The sequence below is a fragment of the Lactuca virosa genome, chromosome 2 (assembly GCF_052849685.1).
Source record: "Lactuca virosa cultivar CGN04683 chromosome 2, Lactuca_virosa_CGN04683_v6, whole genome shotgun sequence".
Lineage (NCBI taxonomy): Eukaryota > Viridiplantae > Streptophyta > Magnoliopsida > Asterales > Asteraceae > Lactuca > Lactuca virosa.
In genome coordinates, this window is record NC_136427.1 from 71298345 (window position 1) to 71320633 (window position 22289).

A 22289-nucleotide genomic window follows, 5' to 3' on the forward strand; every position below is an offset into this window, starting at 1 on the left:
CAAGGAACAAAGTCAAACTTTCCATCTCAAATACATACTCATGAACTCACCAACTTAAATATTGATACACTTTCAAAACCACTTGTATTCTCAGGGAACCAGTAGACATGTACACCCGTAGGTTTTAAGAAGATGGAGTTTTTAGAGTCGCGTCTTTTACACTTTTGTTATACACTTTGATGTCATACAAACTATGTATCGAACAGATGTAAATACTTTACTTTATCAATGTAATGGTTGTGTTTGCTTTGATTACTATTATACAATTATTTTGATACTGTACATGACATCCTCCTCCCCCGAACGTTTCCGTCATTCCGGTTTGGGGGTATGACAGCTTTGTTGGTGTAGGAGCGGTGATGGCGTGGACTGCCACAATTTGTTGCTTCTTTGCGGGCTCTTGTGTCGACTGCCCCTTCCTTTTATTCCAAAACTTCTTTTTTGTTGCCACTTTCTTTGGGTTGTTCATGAATGTCTGTCATGAAGTCCTGACGGACTCCATGATCCACAAGTGTGTGTGCCAGACGCTTGGCCACTGTTTTGATTCTAAGAAGAAACTTGAGGTTTTTCTTTCGGATAAACCTATCAAGAACCGCACATTAAAAAACAATGTGAAAGTCATAAACATTGTTCTAACCAACGAAGTAGATGCCACAAAACAGTAACAAAATTACAAAAACTAAAGGGAACTGGCAATTACATAAATCACTTAAAACATAAATCAAATTTCGTAAGACACTAATGTGAAGTCTAGAATTCATTTATTCATAATTTGTGTGTTAGTGTGTTATGTTCATTAATCAGCAACGACAATCAGAATATATAAAAAGGTCATTTGATTAAGAAATTGTGAATAATGGAATAATTACTTGTATGATTTCAATTGACAATAAAAAATGAGAGCAGGCGTGCAATCAGAAACGAGACGTGGAGTCCAGTGGAATCAGGAAACCAAGAAACAATAAACATTGCTTTAACTTCGTAGTCTCCGTAAATTTGGAATTTTGTAATTGGAACAAAACATAAGCCCTTCTTGTTGCAAATCTACATGAGCTCATTATTAGCCCAAATGCAAAAAAATTTAGCCCAGTTTTTAAAACACTAGTTTTGACAATTTTTAATTGTAGCATGAATTATTGGAATTGGAATACAACATGAGCTTTTTCCTTTTGGATTACCAGATTTCCTATTATTGGACAATGGATTAAATCGTATGTAAAATTGTCCTCTCTCCATGACATGGACCAAGTGCGGTCGCCCGCCTTCAAAGACGCATTGGTTCGAATCGTCAACTATATATCCATATATTGAATAATGTCCTCTTTAAATATGCTAGAATGTGCTTTAAAACTACGAAAAGGCTTTTAGCCCAGTGATGTTTTTTTTTCCCTTAAAATCGAGGGTTCAAGTCATGTGATATATGTGAAATTATGAGTAGCTTAAGAATAAATTATGTTTTTTGTTCTTAAAACTAATGATTTAATAGTTGGGATATAATCGATTAGGTTATTTTTTATTTAAAATTGAAATAATGAATTTAAATCGATGTGCTAAATAATGTTATGCGTGACTTGACGGCGATATCAAGCCTCAAGTTTTTACGAGCCGTGGCGATGCAAGTCGTTTGTAAAACGTGACTTAAGACGGCAATTTTGTATGTAGTTAATAATTTTATATGTATTTTTTATTATTATTAATTTTTATATACATATATGACTTATTTGTTAGAACTTGACGGCAAATATAAGCTTTGGAGTTGTTGAACTTTTTAGAACTTTGATTTAAATAAATAAATAAAGTTTTTGAATAATTATATAATTAACATTCAACTTAAATTAAATGAGTTGAGGACGGCTGGACCCTAACAGAGTGATCCTCAAATTGCTGCCTAATCAGAAAATCAACATAAAAAAGGTTAGGGTTACCGAAGAGACAAACAAGGTCGCTGGTATTCTCCGATCGGTCCAGCGATCGTAAGTACACGTTAGCATTTAGCATAGATCAAATTAAGGTTACTTCTACTAGTTTATGTTTCTACACAATGCTTCTGCCATGTGGCACATTTTTAAACCTCAACTAATGATTTTCCCGCTCATATATTTTTCTCTTTCAATTGGGTATTTCAACTAATCCCAGAAATTAGGAATCCTCAAAACCTTCAACCATATCTTTCTCCAAAATTATTGGTGCCGTGAATCACTCTAAAGAAATATATTCACCCTCTCTGGTTCCACCATCTCTGCCGCTGCTCTTCCTTCACCGTCATTTTGTGCACACACCACACCTATTTTCTCTCCCTAACCCTGTTCCAGAGTTTTACTAACGGAAAGAAAAGAAAATGAAGGAAAATATGGAAACAAAAGAAAAGGAGGGAAGGAAATGACTGATTTTTCCGTGTTCTCGAGTTCGAAGGAAATGAGAAGAAATTTATAAAAAAAATGTGTTCCCCAGCTGCAAGGAAAAAAAAAGAAGAAAGGAAAGACTGGTAAACCGTGTGTTGTTATCTTTATCAAAAATTCTCTTCTCTCCAATTTGGGAGGAAGATTAGAAGGGAAGATTAGGGGGAAGATTATCTGTGATTTCCTTTATTTTCTTCTCAAATCATTCCAAAAAAAAAAAAAAAAAAAAAACTCTCGGGAACACGATGGGTTACTCATTCTTTCCGATTCCCTCGCTTTCTATCTACTTCCCTCCTCACTTTCTCTTTACTTCCCTCCTTAAATGAATGACACTCGGGAACAGGTTTTTTGATCCATTAAACGCGCGTACTAGAAAACCTCACAATCCGACCTTGATTTCCATCTTCAAAGCGAGAAATCAGCGATTGATAACCGAGATTTTGGTGTTGGTTAGGAAGATTCGAAGAAATTAAGGTAATCACTCCCAAATTTTAATCTATGTATAAATACGATTAGAAGTCCACCACATTCCTTTTTACCGATTAAGTATTGAAAGTTTTTGAACCTTGTCCGGAGTTATTTGATCTAGAAGTAGCGAGTTATTTGATTTTTAACCCTAAAGTTGATCAGATTTCATCTTTGGTGTCGCTTTAATTGCATTTTTGTTTCTAGACCAACACCAAGTGTTCGACGAAATTCCTCAATGAGGTATAGAAGCTAGGTATGATTTGTCTGGTTTGGCATTTTTATTCTTTTCTTAAAATGTTTGATCTGGATCTGTAATCCAAGTAATTTTTTAATACAAGAAAGCTCAGGCCAAAGGCCAAATTGTTTGATCATCTTGTAGTAAAGAACATTTGCCTACGGGTCTTAAGCCAAACAATTAGCATCCATTGCCATTAAAAAGACTAATAAGTCATTTATATTTTTATTATTGTACTTATTTGATTAAGTCATTTATATGATTGTATTCGTATCATAATTTATCTTTTGACTTATCTTATTCAGGGGCTGAAATCAGAGCTAGAAAAGGCTTCTTCTTTAAGTAGCAATGTAGTTTACTTGAAGGTTTCAGGCATTAATTGATCACCAAAGTAAGACCTCTATTATTATTTCAAATTTTGGTGAAAATCTAATATGATTAATATTATCAGTTTAGCCATTAGACTATTATTGATTTATCCACTAAACTATTATTTTAATAATAAAAACAATAGTTTTATTTTTAAATCAGTAAAATGGTGAAATTATGTATTGCTTTTTCAAAATTGGCTAACCGGGAAAAATGGTTTTTATAAAAGAAACGAACAAAAAATGTATTGGTTAAAATCATTACAGAAAATAGTTAAGTGGCTAAATCAATTAATGCTAAAAGTAAGTTGTAAATTTTTTTTGTATTTTGACTTTTTTGTTTACATATAAATATGAGTATTATTGTTTCTCGTTGTTCTTTTTTCTTGTATGCAAGTTAAAACTGAAAAAAAAATAATGTTCCTATCTCATACATGTTATTTGGATTTCAGTTTTTAATATTTTAGATGTTAAGAGAGGAAGATGGTAGAAAGGCTGGTTTGAAACTCAAATAAGGCAAGTGTTAATTAACAGAAATATGGGAAAGTCATAAAACATACATCCTTATTTTATATTTATTTTATAAAAATTTTACCTGAATCAGCATTCCAAAAACTTACTTGAAGCATCATATATTTAAAATTTACAAATAAACATATACATCCAATGTTGACATATTTTTATACACTTACAAAGTACAATGCTACTTTATGGTTTTTTACAAAAACGAAAATATAATTGTATTTTGAAAGTACATTGTTATTTTAGGGTAGAAAGGATAAAAAGCCATTAAAAAAATAGTTTATAAACTCCCAAACTAGCAAATTAGAATTAGAATGCAGTTAACATTCCTGTTAATTATAGCAATGTACTTTCATAGTACATTGTTTTTTTGGGGTAGAAAGGATAAAAAGTGACTAAAAGTATATTTTATATACTCGAAACAAACAGATTAGATGTCAGTTAACATTCTTGCCAATTATAGCAACTTTCTTGGAAAGTACATTGCTATTTTATGGTAGAAAGAATAAAAAGGTAACAAAAAATATTTTTTGTAAACCCCTAAAAGAAAATAGGTTTATAATTTATGTTTTTGTAAAATAAAGAAAAACAAGTTGTCAATTCATATTAATAAGTTTTGCATAATTTTTATTTTTAACAAACCATTGACTAGAATCTTTCCTGCAAATTATAGCAATGTACTTTCGAAGTAGGTTGCAATTTTATGCTATTTTACATAAAGAAAAGCATTTAATTAAATATACCCGAGTATGAATGTCTACTAAATCTTTTGCTGATATCCACAAGAGCCCCATAGCTTCCCAGTCAAACATAGTTAAGATTATAGGTGCAGACTCATCTTGTACACGCACTAGAATCATAAATCTAAAAAAACTTGAAAGTTAAAATAAATAAAATGAAAATGAACAGTTAAGCAACATGGAAAAAGGAATGTGTAAGGTAAAATGCAAAAAAAACCTTGGTATAACAAGTTTAGTGAACTTTTTGCATTTAAAATTAGAAAATTAATAAAGTTTTACTTCTTAGGTTGTAGCAGAAGCATCGGTATGATCTTTCGTTACCCATTTTTAGTTAGATTTAGAGTGATAATCCGAACAACTTGAGTATACCAAGTTTGTTTTGGCGTATTCCTATTATAGTGCCGACAATTATGAACCTTTCAACCTGTATAAAAGAAAGTTAAATGTTTAAAAAATGTTTGTTTAAACAAGAAAGGTAAAAGAAAATAGTTAAATTTACCCGATTGATTCCAAACATTTAAAAATTGTTTTAACCACATGATAGTTTAGGAAATCAACATGTACATAAACCGATTTTGAAGGAATTATGATGATAACACTGGATGATTGTGAAGTTGTAGTTTTTAGCCAACCTATTTAATACGTAAATAATAAGATACATACATACATATATATATAGTTAGAAATAAATTAATAATTACAAAAGAAAGTAACAGACTTTTCTATAAACTAATTGATTTCATGAATGTTGTTGATGAACATCTTTGTCACATCAAAGTAGGTTGTAACACAAACAATACCTGTAAATAAAACAGAATTACAATGACACGGGCATCACTTAATGGTTGTCAAAATAATCAGAAAACCGGTAGGCTGAACCACCCTACAAAGTCACCGTAACGTGTACACCCTGCGAAAAGTAATAAACTATAATTAATTAGAAAGAAACATGTATTTAATAATGTTATATTGTAAAAGAAAATTTTCAAACTCAATGTTTTCGAGTTCCATGTGGATCCTATGCTTGTCTTTGTTATTATCGGTAATAATAGCTCCATGTGTGACAACAAAGCCAATAACATCTACAAAAACATGAAATTAACAAATTAATATGAAAGAATAATATAACTATTAGTAGCATAACATAGTTATTATTATATAAATAAAAATGATAAAAGTACCAAGAGATCTTTTTGTTGGGATAAGTTTGGAGTTAATCGTTCGAAAATCCACAAAAGAGAATCTGTAAATATCAACGAGAAAGTTATAACAATTCATAACTTTTGTTTCTCTTATGAAGTTAATCCTATGTTGAAGATCAGAAAGAAAAAACATAGGAACCTAAGTTCCAAAAGCAGACAAAATCGCTATGGAACCGGACCTCCTCGCCGCCGCTTAATTTATTACCTGGAAGAGGGAGATTCGCTTTTTTAGTAAGCCCTATTAGCTAGTAACTTGGGTGTTACACTGCAGTCTTGTAGTCAGTGGACGGGAGGTCTTCCATACCAGAATAGATTGTAATTTCACTCTTTCCCCCACTTCTCATCTCTCTGTGGGACTTGTTCCCTCTTCAACTCAACGTAGATAGGCATTTTTATTGAGAATGTAAAGATCCCACCTTACCTTAAAAAAAGTAGCCGAGCCGAAGGATCGATGATAAGATCGTTTATTTTCAATGGGAAGGTATACAATGTCAACAAATTTCAATGAATACAATAAGATTTATGGCTACACAAACCGTTGAGAACGGTGCTAGATCTAGTCCAAGACGAACTACACTAGGGGATTCATCAAAACCGTTGAATTCGGGAGGTTTTTTTGCAATAGTCGAGGAGTTAGTTTAATAAGAACCTTGATAAAGAAGGTGTTTGAGACTTATAAAGGTATTCTTTTAAAACAACAGCTTAAATGATACTACCCAAAAAAAAAAGAACATTAATATATATTTAAGAAATGTATTTAAAAAAATAAAACTAAGAAAAAAAAAGTCATAGAATATACTTTTTCATCTACGAATATCATTTCGATGGAATACAAATCATAAGAAGAATTTGTCTTCGATTTAAGCATCCACAACTTTAATATTTTAACCTTGATGGTGAAATTAGCAAGAGATGGTCATGTTCTTTTATGAAAGTAATATTCGTAGTGGCCATTTTTCTGCAAAGAGTAGAAAAGTTGTAGTTTAGTATAGCAAAATAATCCAAACAAACATGCTAAGAGACATTTACTAGCTATTTTTTTTGTTTATATGTAGTACATTGCTATTTTATTAAACTTATTTTATCAAATTATAATAACATTTAGAGTCAAACTAAAAGTTAACTTGAAATAGCATTTTAGTAATTATGAAAAAGGTATTATGGTATTTATTCAGAAAATTGTACTTTCGAGGTACATTGCTGTATTATGGTTATATTGCAATATTTAAGGATTAAAAGTCGGTGAACATAGAATATAATTTCAATGACTTTTTATCCTTTCTACTCTAAAATAGCAACGTACTTTCTACACAACACAAAAAAATATATAATTTCTAATTTGTTAGTATAAAATAAAATTAAGTTGCTATTTTATCGTATTTTAAAAAAATACAAGCATTTTATTACATTCATGATGATTAAAGCATTGTACTTTAAAAACACATTTTCTGAATAAATACCATTATACTCTTTTCATAATTAACAATGTTATTTCAGGTTAACTTTTGTTTTGGCTTTAAATTTCATTACAACTTGATACAATAAGTTTAATAAAATAACAATGTACTACAATAAACAAAGAATGACTGGTAAATGCCTCTTAGAATGTTTGTTTTGACTATTTTGCTTTACTAAACTACAACAACTTTTCTACTCCTTACAGAAAAAAGGCTGCTACGAATATTACTTTCATAAAAGAACTTGAACCTCTCATTGTTAATTTCACCATCAATGTTAAAATATTAAAGTTGTGGACGCTTAAATCGAAGACAAACTCAACAAAGGATTAACTTCATAAGGTAAACAAATTTAAAAGAAAACATTTATAAGTTTCATGACCTTTTTCATGAAGGTTCTGCTTTTGAAATTAACTCCTCAACTATTGCAAAACAACCTCCAAGTTTTGCCTTGTCTGATCTTCAACAAGGGATCAACTTCATAAGGTAAACAAAAGTTGCAAATTGTCTTAACTTTCTGGTTGATATTTATAGATTCTCTTTTGTCGATTTTCAATCGATTAACTCCGAACTTATCCCAACGAAAAGACCTTTTGGTATGTTAACAATTATATTATTATTTCATGTTTTTATAGATGTTATTGGCTTTGTTGTCACACTAGTGCTATTATTATTGATAATAACAAAGACAAGCACATTTATTAATTGTTGTCACACTAGTGCTATTATTATTGTCGGTACTATAACAGAATATGCGAAAACAAAATTGGTATTACTCAAGTTGTCCGAATTGTCACTCCAAAGGTAATGAAAGAGCATACAGATGTTTCCACTGCACCTGAAGAAGTAACACATTTATTAATGTTCCAATTTTAAATGCAAGAAACCACTAAATTTGTTGTACCAAGTTTTTTTTTTTTTTTTTTTTTTTTTTTTTTTTTTTTTTTTTTACATTTTACCTTACACATTCCTTTTTCCATGTTACTTAACGTTTATTTATTTTAACTTATTTTTTTTTTCGGATTTATGATTCAGTGTATGTACACGATGAGTCTGAAGCTATTGTCTTAGCTATGTTTGAGAGGGAAGCTATGGGGCTCTTGCAGATATCAGCGAAAAAGTTTGTAGACAAACACACTCAAGTATATTTAGTTAAATGTTTTTTTATGTAAAATAGCATAAAAACACAACCTACTTCGAAAGCACATTGCTATAATCTACAGGAAGGGCAAAACAAAAAGTATACAAAACTTATAAAAATGATTTGACAAATTGCTTTTCTTTTTGAACAAAAATGTAAATTATAAACCTATTTATTTTTGGAGTTTATAAAAAATATTATTAGTTACCTTTTTATTCTTTCTACATTACAATAGCAATGTACTTTCCAAATACATTGCTATAATTTGCAGAAAGGATTACTGACTTATAATCTGTTTGTTTTAAAGAGGTGGCCCTACTCTCTCTCTCTCTCTCTCTCTCTCTCTCTCTCTCTCATGGACACAAATAGTAGAAACACTACAGCAAAATCAACATATTCATCTTTTCCACTCATCCCTCCAAAAACCTTAAAACCCAAAAAGAAATAAGGCATCAGAAGTCTAAAATCAGTTTCCCTTTGATCATGCTCTTCTAATAATCAATAGCAAGTTAAGAGTAGTGGAGTTCATACTTGTATATAAGGCAAATATGTTCACAAACATGATGAAAGGCAGCGGTCAAGGAAGGTTGCCCCTTGTGGTCGAAGGTACACAATTTTGAACCTGAAATATAGTGGAAAACATTAATAATAACACAAGAAAAAGGAAAGATAGGCAGTTTTGGTCAGCGATCATTTAATGTTATTGGAATTAACACAAGTGTCAATGAGGATATAAAATATGATCTAATACAAGTTAGGAGTGTTAATTTCACACCCATATAGAAGGCGAGTATGATTTCGAACACGACAGAATGTAGGGACAAGGGGTAATGCCCGATAACCTGTACAAAAAAGTGGACCAAGAATGTGAATTAGGAAATGATTGGTAGAATTAGAGCACAAACAAAACTACTTCATCCAATGTAAAAAGGAAGCAGAATGTATTACAAGTTTACTCTTTCTTGATGATATAAATGGTTAGTTTTAAAAGAATGTTGTCAATATATTACAAGTTTACTCTTTCTTGATGATATAGATGGTTAGTTTTAAATTTGGGTTAGACATGAAAATTGACTCTCAATTGTAATAGGAACTTTCTAAAACAATTCTAGATAAACTTAATAAAATTGACTCTCAATTGTTTGGTAAGATCAACCGGTTGGCTCATAATATGTTTATGTTACTCAAACTTCTATATAAACTCAAACCAGTCCACTAATGGACTTTGTGTTGCTTTAAACTCAGTTGAAACGTTTGAATAAACTCAAACCTTTATATACCAAGTAATAAAACAAGATTAATATATGCAACTTAAAGTTGGGATTTATTCTTTACTTATTAAAGATGTGGTCCTAAAGATAAAGAATAAGGAAAGATTATGCTTTTGTATGTTTCAAATGTGTTTATTCCTTACGCATTAAACTAAAAAAAAACATACAACCTAATATGGAATAGTGAAGACTTACAGAAAACAATGTGCACATTACAATATCATATTTTCTATTTACCAATGTTTAAAATAGTTAGGTGTGAGACACAATGCATTTATATGTTGCTAATTTGATCAATGTTGGGATAAATTGCTTATGGTTTTGAAGGGAATGTTGTAAATGGCAGGTATACACTCCTTCAATTCTATTTCAAGGCATGGAGTGTCAGTATCATCTCTTGCTATGGGATTTGTTCCTTACTTATTAAAGAGGTTGTATTAATGTAGAAGAAGAAGAAAAGAATCATGCTTTTGTGTGTTTCAATTGTGTTTATTCTTTACGTATTAAACTGAAAAAAGAGGAAAATGTGAAACCGTTTTCAGAATTATGAAGACCTTGTGAAAACAATGTACATGTTTCATATCTTTTATTTAATAATGTTTAAAACATTCATAAAATACATCATAAGGGACAAATATGAAAGCTTGGTAAATTACTGAAAGCAAATTGAATTCCCACAAGGAACCACTTTTAACAAATGCTTCATGCTTGAATTCCTTTCCTCGAGTTAAAGGGGTAGTTATGTGAGATTCTAACTTCTGACTCATCGTCAATTCCATTTCTTAAAGTGCAAGTCCAGTTTTCCTTTTTATGAAAATGAAGGTCCCTTCTTTCAATTCCGAAGATGCTCTCAAATTGTAGTTCATTATTATTTAACCCTATTAGCTAAGGCTTCTCAGTGTAACATGTATTCAGCCATCCGAAATACTTATGGAAGGGCAAGCACTGATTGTGTATGAAACTGAAAAAAAAAGAAAAAAAATGTGAAACTGTTTACAGAATAATCAAGACCTTGAGAAAACGATGTACACGTTACAATATCATTTATTTTCCATTGTTTAAAACATTCATAAAATGCATCATAAGTTATGTAATTTCATGATATAAGTTCATTACTACAAGTTCCACATTATAAGGGACAAATAGGAATGCCAGGTTGGTAAATTACTAAAAGCAATAAATTTCTATGAGGAACCTCTTTTAACAATCTTCACTGATTGCTTCTTATTTGGAAAAAAGGAAAAGAAATAACAAAAAAGCAAAAGACAAACAAGTGTAAATAAGAAGAGAAAAAAAAATAAAAAGAATCCTGCTTGGTTTCGTGAATTTGGAACACATAATATTCTCTTTCTTTGTTATAAATAAGATAGGAGTCTAGAGTCTAACATCTTTATTGGGGAAAAAAAGATATAATTATCATGGAGGTACTTAAAGTATATGAACACGAGCATCCACTAACGCTCGTTAATTTGCAAGTACATTATGAAGAAGAAGTAGAAGAAGAAGAAGAAGATGGTGATGATGATGATGAAGAAGAAGAAAAAGAAGAGGAGGGTGGTGATACGATTATAAAAGATGGGTTTCAAGGTGTCACATGTGGGTGGTGTGGTGAAGAAATCAGCATGTACCACAAGTGCTACTACAAATGTATGGCAGATTCATCGTGTGATTTTACACTTCACAAATTTTGTGCTGAGCTGTCAACAACTTTGGAGAGCACATATCACCCACATCCTCTTAACACAAAGGGATCTTCTTTCTGTGCGCCACTTGTACCAACTTCACCATACACAATGATTGTGCTTTCCTACCAGAAAAATTGTTAATCCAAGAGAAAACAGATGGTACTTTCATCATACTCATCCTCTCACCATTTCATATTCCTTCCCCTTTATAGATCAACGAGCTAAACATTATCCTAGATGCAGAGTATGTGGTGGGTATTTTAGTCAGAATCATTGGATTTACAAATGCGATAAATGTCTCTACTATGCCCATCTGGATTGCGCAACATCAAGAACAGAGCCATTCATGTCCATCTTCTTGTCTCCTGGTAATTAATGAATCCTTTCTTTTCATTATTATTCACTATTAAAAATTTCATGGATGAGTTCATTACGTTTAGCATTCTTTGAGATATACTAACTCTTTTTTCCATTTTAAATTTATCAGGCCTTGGCAGAACCAACAAAAATTATGAAGATGTTGACTATCCTCATCTTCTTCATCTCCCGTTCCCTGATGAAACATACAGCCTACCAAAACACTTGTTCTTCCAACAAAATGATCACAAGGTAAACTTAAAACACACGAGTCATCAACACCCTCTAGTTCTAGTGGATCAGACACTTACAAGCAATGGGCAAACCAACAATTCTTCTCGGTTGTTATTAAAGTGTCATGACCCAATGAAAAAGACCCAACTGCTATGCAATGGATGTCTCAGACCAATCATGTCCTCCATGGCTTTTTACATTTGTGCTAATGCTAATGCTAATGATGATGAGATTCAGATTCAGATTCAGGGGGTTTGCAATAACTTTGCTCTCCATGAGTGGTGCACTCGACACCCCCCAATAATAGAAAGCCACCCGGCCCACCCACAACATACCCTCCATCTCATTTACTCAAACATCCCTGGTTGCTTTTTCGGTGTGTTCCATTGTAAGGTTTGTCATCTACCTTGCAACGGATTTGCTTATTGTTGTGTCGAATGTGAATACTATGTTGATGTTACATGTGGGCTTATACCTAAACAAATCACACATGAAGCTCACCCCAATCACCTTCTTTCACTAGTTCAAGTAAAAGGAAATATGTTTAATTGTCATATCTGTCTCAGATACACTTATAAGCATGAATTTTCATTCCGTTGCGACATGTGCGATATTTATATACATCCCGATTGTGCTTTGTTATTAGCCGAGACAGTCAGGCACAAGTATGACAAGCATCCCATGCAACTAAGTGACCTCCCGATTGAGAACCACAAGAGTGAATACTTTTGTGAAATCTGTGAGCAGGAATTGAATCCTCATGAATCTTTCTATCATTGTAAAGATTGTGTTCAGTCCATACATACCGCTTGTGCTCCGTTAATACTTCAGTGCGAGACACATACCAGTGGATATTATAGGAATAGCATCCATTATTTCATCAAGGTAAAGTTCGGAGGCATTCATAACACTCATGGTCACCCACACCCTCTCTCATTTGCTCAAGGTATTTTGTCGGATGGAACATGCAAAAGGTGTTATTCCACATTGCAGCACAACATGATCTTTAAATGTCTTGAGTGTAAGTTTGCAATTCATTACAAATGTTGTGAGAAATACTAAGTTTAAAGTTTTAGGTTTCCCTTCCACATGTTTGAAACCAAATATGATTTGTAATTGTCATTACTCTTTCTTTCTTGTATTATATCTCTTTAATTTCATGTGTATGATGATACAATTACATAATTGAATTTCAAATGTCCATGCTATCTCTTGCAATACTTTTGTTCATTCTTAGTAATTCAAAGATCTAGTGTCCATTTGGTAGGCGGTAATGAAAGGAGGAATGACATGAGTGATTCCATTCCCATAACTATGAGATCGTTTAAAAAAATGGTTTGTGAATATCAAATGCATTTGAAATATGTACTGTAATTTGTTTATTTACCTTTGAAGGAATTTTGTTTATGATTTGTTGTAAGAAATATAAGTTACAAAGTAGTTTTTTTTCTTTTTAATTTTAATTTTCATCTATTCATAACAAATAACAACAACAAAAGATGATTTATTTTGTCAAACTTTTAAAATAACTAGGTTAAAATCCGTGGAAACCATGGTTAACAAAGAAAAAGATTAGTAATGAAAAATAAAAAATTTATAAAAATTATTAAATTACAAAGATAAAATTTTTGTCTATAAGTTTATAATGATTAGTTAAAATTATTATATACATTTTTCTAAATATTCGATCTATGTTTTGTAACACCGTAATTTTTCAAACAGATTTTTCATTTCAAAATCGCATACTTTTCATAACATATTGTATAGAAATCTCGTTTATTAAAAAAACAAACACAACTCCATTAATAATCCAGGATCCTCAAAATACAACTCTTTCTCTGGTGTGTACAATCAAGCCGGTGCCGTCCCGCGATCCTGGGAAAACCTGAAACACATAACACATAACACTGTAAGCACAAAGCTTAGTGAGTTCCCCAAAATACCACATATAACACATATTAGCCACTCGAGGCTATAACTCTGTGGGCCTACTGGCCCTAACTCTGTGGACCCTCTGGTCCTAACTCTGTGGACCTTCCGGTCCTAACTCTGTAAACTCTGGAATACACACAGCATCAATCACATAGAAATAATGCAGTGCAACACATCACATACATAGCATACAAGATACTCTGTCACATAACTCTAATTACCACTCAAGGTAAAGTATAGTGAGAAGACTCACCTGACCAGCAGCAAGTAAAGACCCCGCTCCCGAATCTCGAACTAGCCTCCACCTAACACAAGGGATGAATATCTCTAAGTGATACTCTAATCACAACTCTAATGACCGAAGGCTATTCTTCCTCTCTTTAACTCTTTGAAGTGGATAAAAGACCATTTTACCCCTCCATGGTCTCTACTACTTATGTTGATCCAAGCCCCAAAGTTAACAGAAGTCAAACTCGAGTCAACAGTCCATGTTTGACCCGACTCGCCGAGTGCACCCTTGCGACTCGTCGAGTCCACTTACTTTCCTCATAAATCTCGTGGCAGTCCAGCTCAGCTCGTCGAGTTGACCCCCAACTCGTCGAGCTATCGCCTGATTCAGTTCCTCGGGACAAACCCTAACAAACTCGTCGAGTCGGCTCATCGACTTGGCGAGTTCATTCAGACCAAATGTTCATTCAGACGATTTAAGGCAGATCCATCACCCCAAACACTAGATCTACCATCCTGAGGGTCGATTGTCACGTAAAGCTGCAAGCTTTATGTTTAAACATGGCATATAAAGCTCATAATGCCAATATAACTCTAACAAGGATGATTAACCACAATAACTCTTCCATGGTTAACTAAAGCTATAATCTTTGGACTCTCTGGACCTCACAAGGTCCAAATCTGAAGTCTAGGCCTCATGAGAGACCTTATGCACACAAGGTCCCAACAATGGTGGAAGAAACCCTAATCTTCCATATCTACAAGATCTAAGCAAAATAACAAGAAAGGTGCAAGCTTTTACCTCTTACTCAAGCCCTTGCACGAAGTTACACCAGATCCACTGATTTTCTAGCTCCCTTGATGGGTGATCTCCTCTTTTCCTCAAAAGATGCACTAGTTTACTCCAAGATAGCTTCTCTCTCACTTTCTAGCTCAAATGACCTTTAGGGTTTGCTTCCAGGGAAAAGGGTGGCCGCAAATGAGGCTATAAGTGCCTTTAAATAGGTCCCAAACCCCGGAAATTAGGGTTTCTCTAATCAGCGCCTACTCGGCGAGTCCCTCTCCTCGGACTCGTCGAGTCCACTCATTAAATCCACGGGAGAAACCTGACTCGACTCGGCGAGTTGGACCCTCAACTCGTCGAGTCTCTCCTTTAATCACAAGATTAACCTACACCATAATACCTCTGAAAATCCGGATGTTACAATTCTCCCCCACTTGAATTAGATTTCGCCCTCGAAATCACTCCTTAACCACTCACATAATGAAATCATCAACCCAAAAGGCACCACCGAAAGGATCTCATACTACCCCGATATCTTTCTCTATGGGCACCTGAAACCACACAAAACTCCCCAGACCAGAACTGAACCAACTCTTCCGTCGCTAATATACTCTTCCCCACTATCCGGAAACTCTTGTGGCCTGACCTGCCGCCAGATCGCCTACTCAAGCGATCACCATGATATTCGCTCCTCGAATATCAAACCCTGATAACTCACTGATCCTCTGATTCTCTAGTGGGAACCGATAAAACAAGTCCATGCCCAAAACTGGCTACCGATCACTCGTCCCAGACATGATAAACAATCCAGATCATATACCAAGGAATGGAAGGATCACATCACACCAGGGACTCATCCACTGTACTGCAATCACAACCCCTCTGAACAACGAACCCTCAACACCCTGTCCTCAGACATGAACAATGACTATGCTTGTTCAGAAGCGTCCTCCGACATCTGACAAGCATAAACCTTAGCTCCTTTCTCAATATCCCCTTCAAGACTGAGCGCCAGGTCATCTCCCGACCCAACAATTGAACCTCCAAAGGTTACCCATTGCATGTACCAACACGCTTCACTGACTTCCTTATCAATGCAACTATCTCGGCTCTGTGTGACACACGAGGCACGAAGTTCGCTTCACCTCAAGCGAGTACGAAATTCGACTCGCTCTCGACCTCTGCCGTCTACTACTCATTAGTTCCATGTGTTTCGCGGTTTTCTCATACCAACGATTTGACCCACTCCGGTTTAAGACACCAGATGGAACAATACCCCTTCCAAATGATGTGCATCTCTGAATCTGGAATTTCATTCCGTCTACTAAATACACCACTAGAATCGAACTTAACTCAAGAGTCTGATCCGACACAGAATTGGAACCACTCGTCCCAACGAACCACTCAACTCATGACTCCTGACCCGCAACTCATGCGTAAACCGCTTCTCCAATTCCCTTGGGTTGCGACAACCACAACTCAATTCAGAGTATAACGTTTCCCGACAAACATAGAGACCTCCGTCTCTTTCCTGATCTGGCCCTCAGGCTCCCGAATACTCAACCCAAATAAGGCTACTCAAGCCTAAGAACTCTCCTGCGTCGTGCTCTGATCAACAAATAACGCGGCTCCCTGCCGCACCGTGACGCCCTCTTACTAACTAGTGGGTACTACGGCTCCCCGCAGTATCACAATGACCTCTTCACTGAATAGTGAGTACTACGGCTCCCCGTAGCATCACCACACCTCTCACTGAATAGTGAGTACTACGGCTCCCCGTAGCATCACCACAACCTCTCGCTGAATAGTGAGTACTACGGCTCCCCGTAGCATCACCACAACCTCTCACTGAATAGTGAGTACTACGGCTCCCCGTAGCATCATCACACCTCTTTGCACTGACTCATTGAAACTGCGATCATTAACTCATGATCTGCGGCCCATCATAGATAGGTACACACACACCTATCCGGGCTAAGCATCACTACTTCGGACGACCACCGTCGTGACAAAACCTCTTTTTCTCGCTGCAATTCATATTCTCAAATAAATCCATTTGATGTCAATTAGCTGAAGGGCCCCCACCGGAACCATAGACACTTGATACACCACTCGACATCTCAAACTCAAACTCAAAACAATTCGAGATTTTAGGACATTAAACTCGGATACTCCGGAATACCATCACAACGCCTCGCAACGTCTTGACTCTACCACTGATCCCATACTCATGGCATCATACTCAAATACCGCATTGCTTCCTTGGAACTTCACAACCGGTCTTTCTCTCGTGCCACTTGTAACCCTGGAATACTCCATCCCCCAATTTAAAACACGGAGAAATTGCCAACGACTCAGAACACGAAGTTGACAATCCGAAACTTCCTTCTCTATTGCTCAGAACCCATGCAAGAATACTCATAACGACCCTGAAGTTGGTTGCCCAATCAACTTCTTCCCTTCCCATACTGCATATAATAGCCCATACTCTGAGCTAGAAATTCTCAACCGCCGAACTAATCTCGCAAGCCAACCACCTCGAATTCCCCATTTTAACCTTGAAGGATTCCTAACCACCACAAGGTCTCCGACCAACGGCCACTTGCCGTAGAGACACTCATCCTTTCTTAAACACGTACCACATGCACTATCTCACTCTGCACCTCTCCTTGACCACCAATAACCCTGGTCTCAGGAATCCGCACCGCGGGCCTCTTTATCCAGTTCTCTAACTGTTCTTAAACAAATCTCTGATCTCCTTAAAAGTACCCGGTCCTCCCCCACTCAGGGTTCGAACCATCACCAATTGGTTCACCAACCATCTAGCCCACAGACTGTTTTTACCAATAACATCGCACCTACTCTTGGAAGGTGATACGCGATGCTCGATAATCCCCCCGATGGAGGTCGAGCAATTCCAAATACCCCGAACCTCCGATGAAATCCTCAGAAACTTCTCATCATGACTTCCTCTAGTCATTCAGAATTTCATACCGTCCCACTACCGGACATCTCAACTGTCCAGTCCCAACCCTGACTCTCAGTCTGAAATAACGAACTAACATTTTCCTCATCCTTGACTCTTCAACCAACGTTCCATCACATGGGTTGTAATAAGAGTGGAGTCCTCATTACCACACTCGATACTCATCATAGATAATAAGAGCCACCGCTCCAATATCCTCTTCTTGATCGTCTGCCGCTGCAGCTAATACATGCCCTACTATGCTCAATTAGGGTGTATCCTTGTCCTTAATCATCTCAGTCCCCGCTGACAACCTGCTCATGCTCTAACATTACCACTCGGCAGACATACTGCCCAAATACTCTGATGAAAGATCGTAACCAAAGCTACCCCACAGGGCTCACCCCCAACCTTGGAAACCGAAAATCTCAATACCCCTCCTGTTTCCCACAGGAACAGAAATAGCACCGCTCAGGTCACAGAAAATGACATCTCCATCATCGGCCGGTCGCTCAGCCCAGACCGTATTCTCCCATAACGCACCATCCCTACTCATCCCTGAGTCTTGCGACTCCAACTGGCATCTCACCAACAATCCCTCGGAGCTAACTCGATTTCCCTTTTAAGGGATGCTCCACTAAAACTCGTTCATCATGGCCCTCTAGCCCCATACTCTTTCACCTCTGATCTCGGTCTAACCAATCACCACGGAATAACTGGTAGAACCAATGACACTAACTGCCACGGGTCATGGTACTCGAACCATGTGGCCACCTATCGATCTGCTATGAATCATGGTACCCGAACCATATTATCTCTTCTCAATCCGCTACGAATCATGGTACCCGAACCATGCTATCTCTCCTCAATCCGCTACGAATCATGGTACACGAACCATGAAATCACCTCTCGATCTGCTGCAAATCATGGTACTCGAACCATGAAATCACCTCTCGATCTGCTACAAATCATGGTACTCGAACCATGAAATCACCTCTCAATCTGCTGCAAATCATGGTACTCGAACCATGAAATCACCTCTCGATCTGCTACAAATCATGGTACTCGAACCATGAAATCACCTCTCGATCTGCTACTTAAAACCTCCGGAATGTTCCCTGTATCGAGTATGGGTCCTCTGCTTTCAGTAGTACGGGCCCATACTACCTGCCACATCTACCCATACTTTCCACACGGACCATCCCCGAGTTCCTAAGTAGCTGCTCAACCTTCTTAATCACCAACCCCGTCATGCGTGTTCGCTCCTCTGCGAAATACTCTACCCTGTCAACGCACTCATCTGACCACGGTCAACCTTTCCTAGGCTCTTCCTAGGTTCTCACACCTTTCCGCCATCAGCTGTTGAAGAACTCCTAATGATGCCAGCCATCTACCTCCTGAATATCGTCATATTCACTTGGTAGTTAACTCCCATCATCGAGAGTTCCACAAAGCACGAAGCAAGCAGCATTCGGGCATCGAATAACCTCATAAAACCTCTCTAGGCTATTATCCTACTTGCCCTCCTCATACTCGTAGGATATCACCGAACTCAAGCAACTTCACCCCACGCGGGCCTATGACTACCCTCTCAGAGGATTCCACGAATGCTCATCCAGGTATCTCTCCTAGATTACTCTTCTACTCAATCCCTCTCTCAAAAGGATTCCCTCCGGATACTCTTACTCAGCACATACTCGAAAGCATATCACAGATAACCGCAACTCCTAGGCTAAGGCATCACAAATCAGGCCACTCTAGTCCTAAAATATGAAATACCTAGCTTATCTCTAGCATGCATAATATCTCATAGAATATCTCACAACATAAAATAAGGGTATTTTGGGAAATCACCGTCGGGCTCTGGCTGATTGTACACACTGCTCCTTCTCGTTTTCTCTTAGAAACTCTTATTTGCTTTAGCAAAATCATTTCTTTGAAAATTCTTCTCAAATCCTCAGTTTGAGTCCAGATTTACCCGAAGGCGCATCCGAATCCCTCAAACCAAGGCTCTGATACCAACTTGTAACACCGTAATTTTTCAAACAGATTTTTCATTTCAAAATCGCATACTTTTCATAACATATTGTATAGAAATCTCGTTTATTAAAAAAACAAACACAACTCCATTAATAATCCAGGATCCTCAAAATACAACTCTTTCTCTGGTGTGTACAATCAAGCCGGTGCCGTCCCGCGATCCTGAGAAAACCTGAAACACATAACACATAACACTTTGAAGTGGATAAAAGACCATTTTACCCCTCCATGGTCTCTACTACTTATGTTGATCCAAGCCCCAAAGTCAACATAAGTCAAACTCGAGTCAACAGTCCATGTTTGACCCGACTCGCTGAGTGCACCCTTGCGACTCGTCGAGTCCACTCATTAAATCCACGAGAGACACCCGACTCGCCTCGGCGAGTTGGACCCTCAACTCGTTGAGTCTCTCCTTTAATCACAAGATTAACCTACACCATAATACCTCTGAAAATCCGGATGTTACATGTTTTGTATATATACACATTTAATAAAATTATGATTTTTTATAATACAATATAAAGTTGAATAGAGTGAAAAAAAACAATAAATTATGAAAATCACATCGTTATAAAATAAGTTAAAAATAACGGTAATATAAGAAACATACATAAACACAACATAATAAATTACAAATAAAATGATGAATTGACTGTGAGGGACTATGGAAAAAGGTGAAAGGTTGTAATTTTTGTATGGGTTGACGATATTATTTATAAGTAATAAAAGGATATTATTTATAAGTAATAAAAGGATGTTACTAAGGAATAAAATAGATGAAGATATTTTGTATCAATTTAAATGGTAATTTGAAATTCCAAATTTTGATGTCAATGTAATGTCTACAAATTAGTATTTGATTGGTATGGATATATTGTGTAATTGAAATTTGAAATCAAATCATGCATTATTTAATGGATTCGAATTAAATTTGTGTTGCAGTTACTATACATTGACTGAATATGTGGTAATCCTCTCTAATAAATGAAAGTTTATTTTTTTGCCATTTGTCACACTCTCATTCAAATTGACAAATGTCATTTTATGGTTATTTTGAATTAATTTTTTTTCCACATGTTATTTTATGAGTTTTTCTATTTTATTAAATTTCACATAATATTTTAATGTAATAATTGCAATAAATGTAGTAATAAATTGATATCAATTTCATTAATAAACTTACCTTTTAATCTCAAAATTTCCAAAATTAAAACTCATCAGTTTCTTTTATTTATTTAAATTATTTGTTTAAATTTAAAAGATACAAAATATTTCCATTATAATAATTCATTATTTTTCTTATCTACCTTTCTAATAAAAGAGTCCATTTATGCCATTTGGCATCTCCTCAATCTATAAATTTTTAAAGTGAATTACCAGAAATGCCCTTCATATTTTTCCACATAATTTTACCTCATAATTTTTAATTTTTAAAAAGTAATTATGTTGATTTATGTTGATTATGAGACGTTTAATTAGGAATATATATCGAAAGTAACTACGTGATCCCTAATTTATTGGAAATTATAATTTAAATTATACCTTTTAATTTGAATGCCCTGCAATTGTATTTGATTGATAATAATGACAAATTTACGAGCAACAAAAACTTTGGTCAACTTTGTTTGATGTTTAGGATTCAAATCGCCTGTGTTGCATTTTCTTTTTTAACCTCTCCATCCTCCATTTGAACCCCTCTTTCATTTATCGTTCTTTCTACTGTAACTTAGCTATTGGATTTGATTTAGAAATCGCACGAGGTAATTTCTAAATCCTTTCACTACTTTTGTTTTCATACTTTCTCTACTCTCCCATCTCACTCTCGAATACTTTTCATGGTAATTCCTTCTTCATCTTTTATCTTCTATTTTTCGTTTATATGTTTTTAATCGATTTTGATTTAGGGCTTGGTGCATTTCTTGTGGTCCTTTAATGTTGGTCTGATAATGCAAGCTACAATTGGTCTCATGCAAAAAAAATGTTACAAAGTTGCATGAAATTAGGATGTTAATCATCAGTTGATACCGGGATCTTTTTTTCATTGTTTGTCATTTTCTAGTTTTAATTTTGGCTTGCTGATATATATTTCTTTTTCATCTATGAAGGTACCTGTTGCGGATGTATCAGACGGGATCAGAAGATGATCATCTGATTTGAAAACCCTAGACAGGAAGTCGTCGAACTCCTCCGTGAAGACCTAATCACCATAAATGAAGCTCGCCTTGCTCTATTGACCAGGTTTGATATTTGATTTTTATTCA

The 22289-nt window shown here is 35.4% G+C and overlaps 1 protein-coding gene and 2 long non-coding RNA genes across 6 annotated transcripts; 2 read left to right on the forward strand and 1 right to left on the reverse strand.

Moving 5' to 3' along the window:
* Nucleotides 1-1907: 1907 nt before the first annotated feature.
* LOC145156384 (uncharacterized) lies at nt 1908-10317 on the forward strand. Of its 2 annotated transcripts, XR_013736659.1 has the most exons (5): nt 1908-2873; nt 3408-3493; nt 3923-3986; nt 8427-9138; nt 10150-10317. It is a non-coding gene; the product is annotated as an uncharacterized LOC145156384 (long non-coding RNA). The 2 variants fall into 2 exon arrangements; XR_013736660.1 differs by lacking the exon at nt 3923-3986.
* Nucleotides 7455-9790, reverse strand: LOC145156385 (uncharacterized). Of its 2 annotated transcripts, XR_013736662.1 has the most exons (4): nt 9481-9525; nt 9308-9374; nt 9064-9154; nt 7455-8229 (listed from the first exon to the last, which is right to left on the reverse strand). It is a non-coding gene; the product is annotated as an uncharacterized LOC145156385 (long non-coding RNA). The 2 variants fall into 2 exon arrangements; XR_013736661.1 differs by having other exon boundaries at nt 9308-9790.
* Nucleotides 10318-11211: 894 nt separating the features above from the next.
* LOC145156386 (uncharacterized) lies at nt 11212-13220 on the forward strand. 2 transcript variants are annotated; one of them, XM_079075783.1, is made up of 3 exons: nt 11212-11647; nt 11732-11856; nt 11976-13220. In XM_079075783.1, exons 2-3 carry the CDS (start codon nt 11835-11837, stop codon nt 13139-13141), a joined length of 1188 nt encoding a protein of 395 aa, XP_078931909.1. In that variant the 5' UTR covers nt 11212-11647; nt 11732-11834; the 3' UTR covers nt 13142-13220. The 2 variants fall into 2 exon arrangements, with proteins under 2 accessions (XP_078931909.1, XP_078931907.1); XM_079075781.1 differs by having other exon boundaries at nt 11212-11856.
* Nucleotides 13221-22289: the final 9069 nt, after the last annotated feature.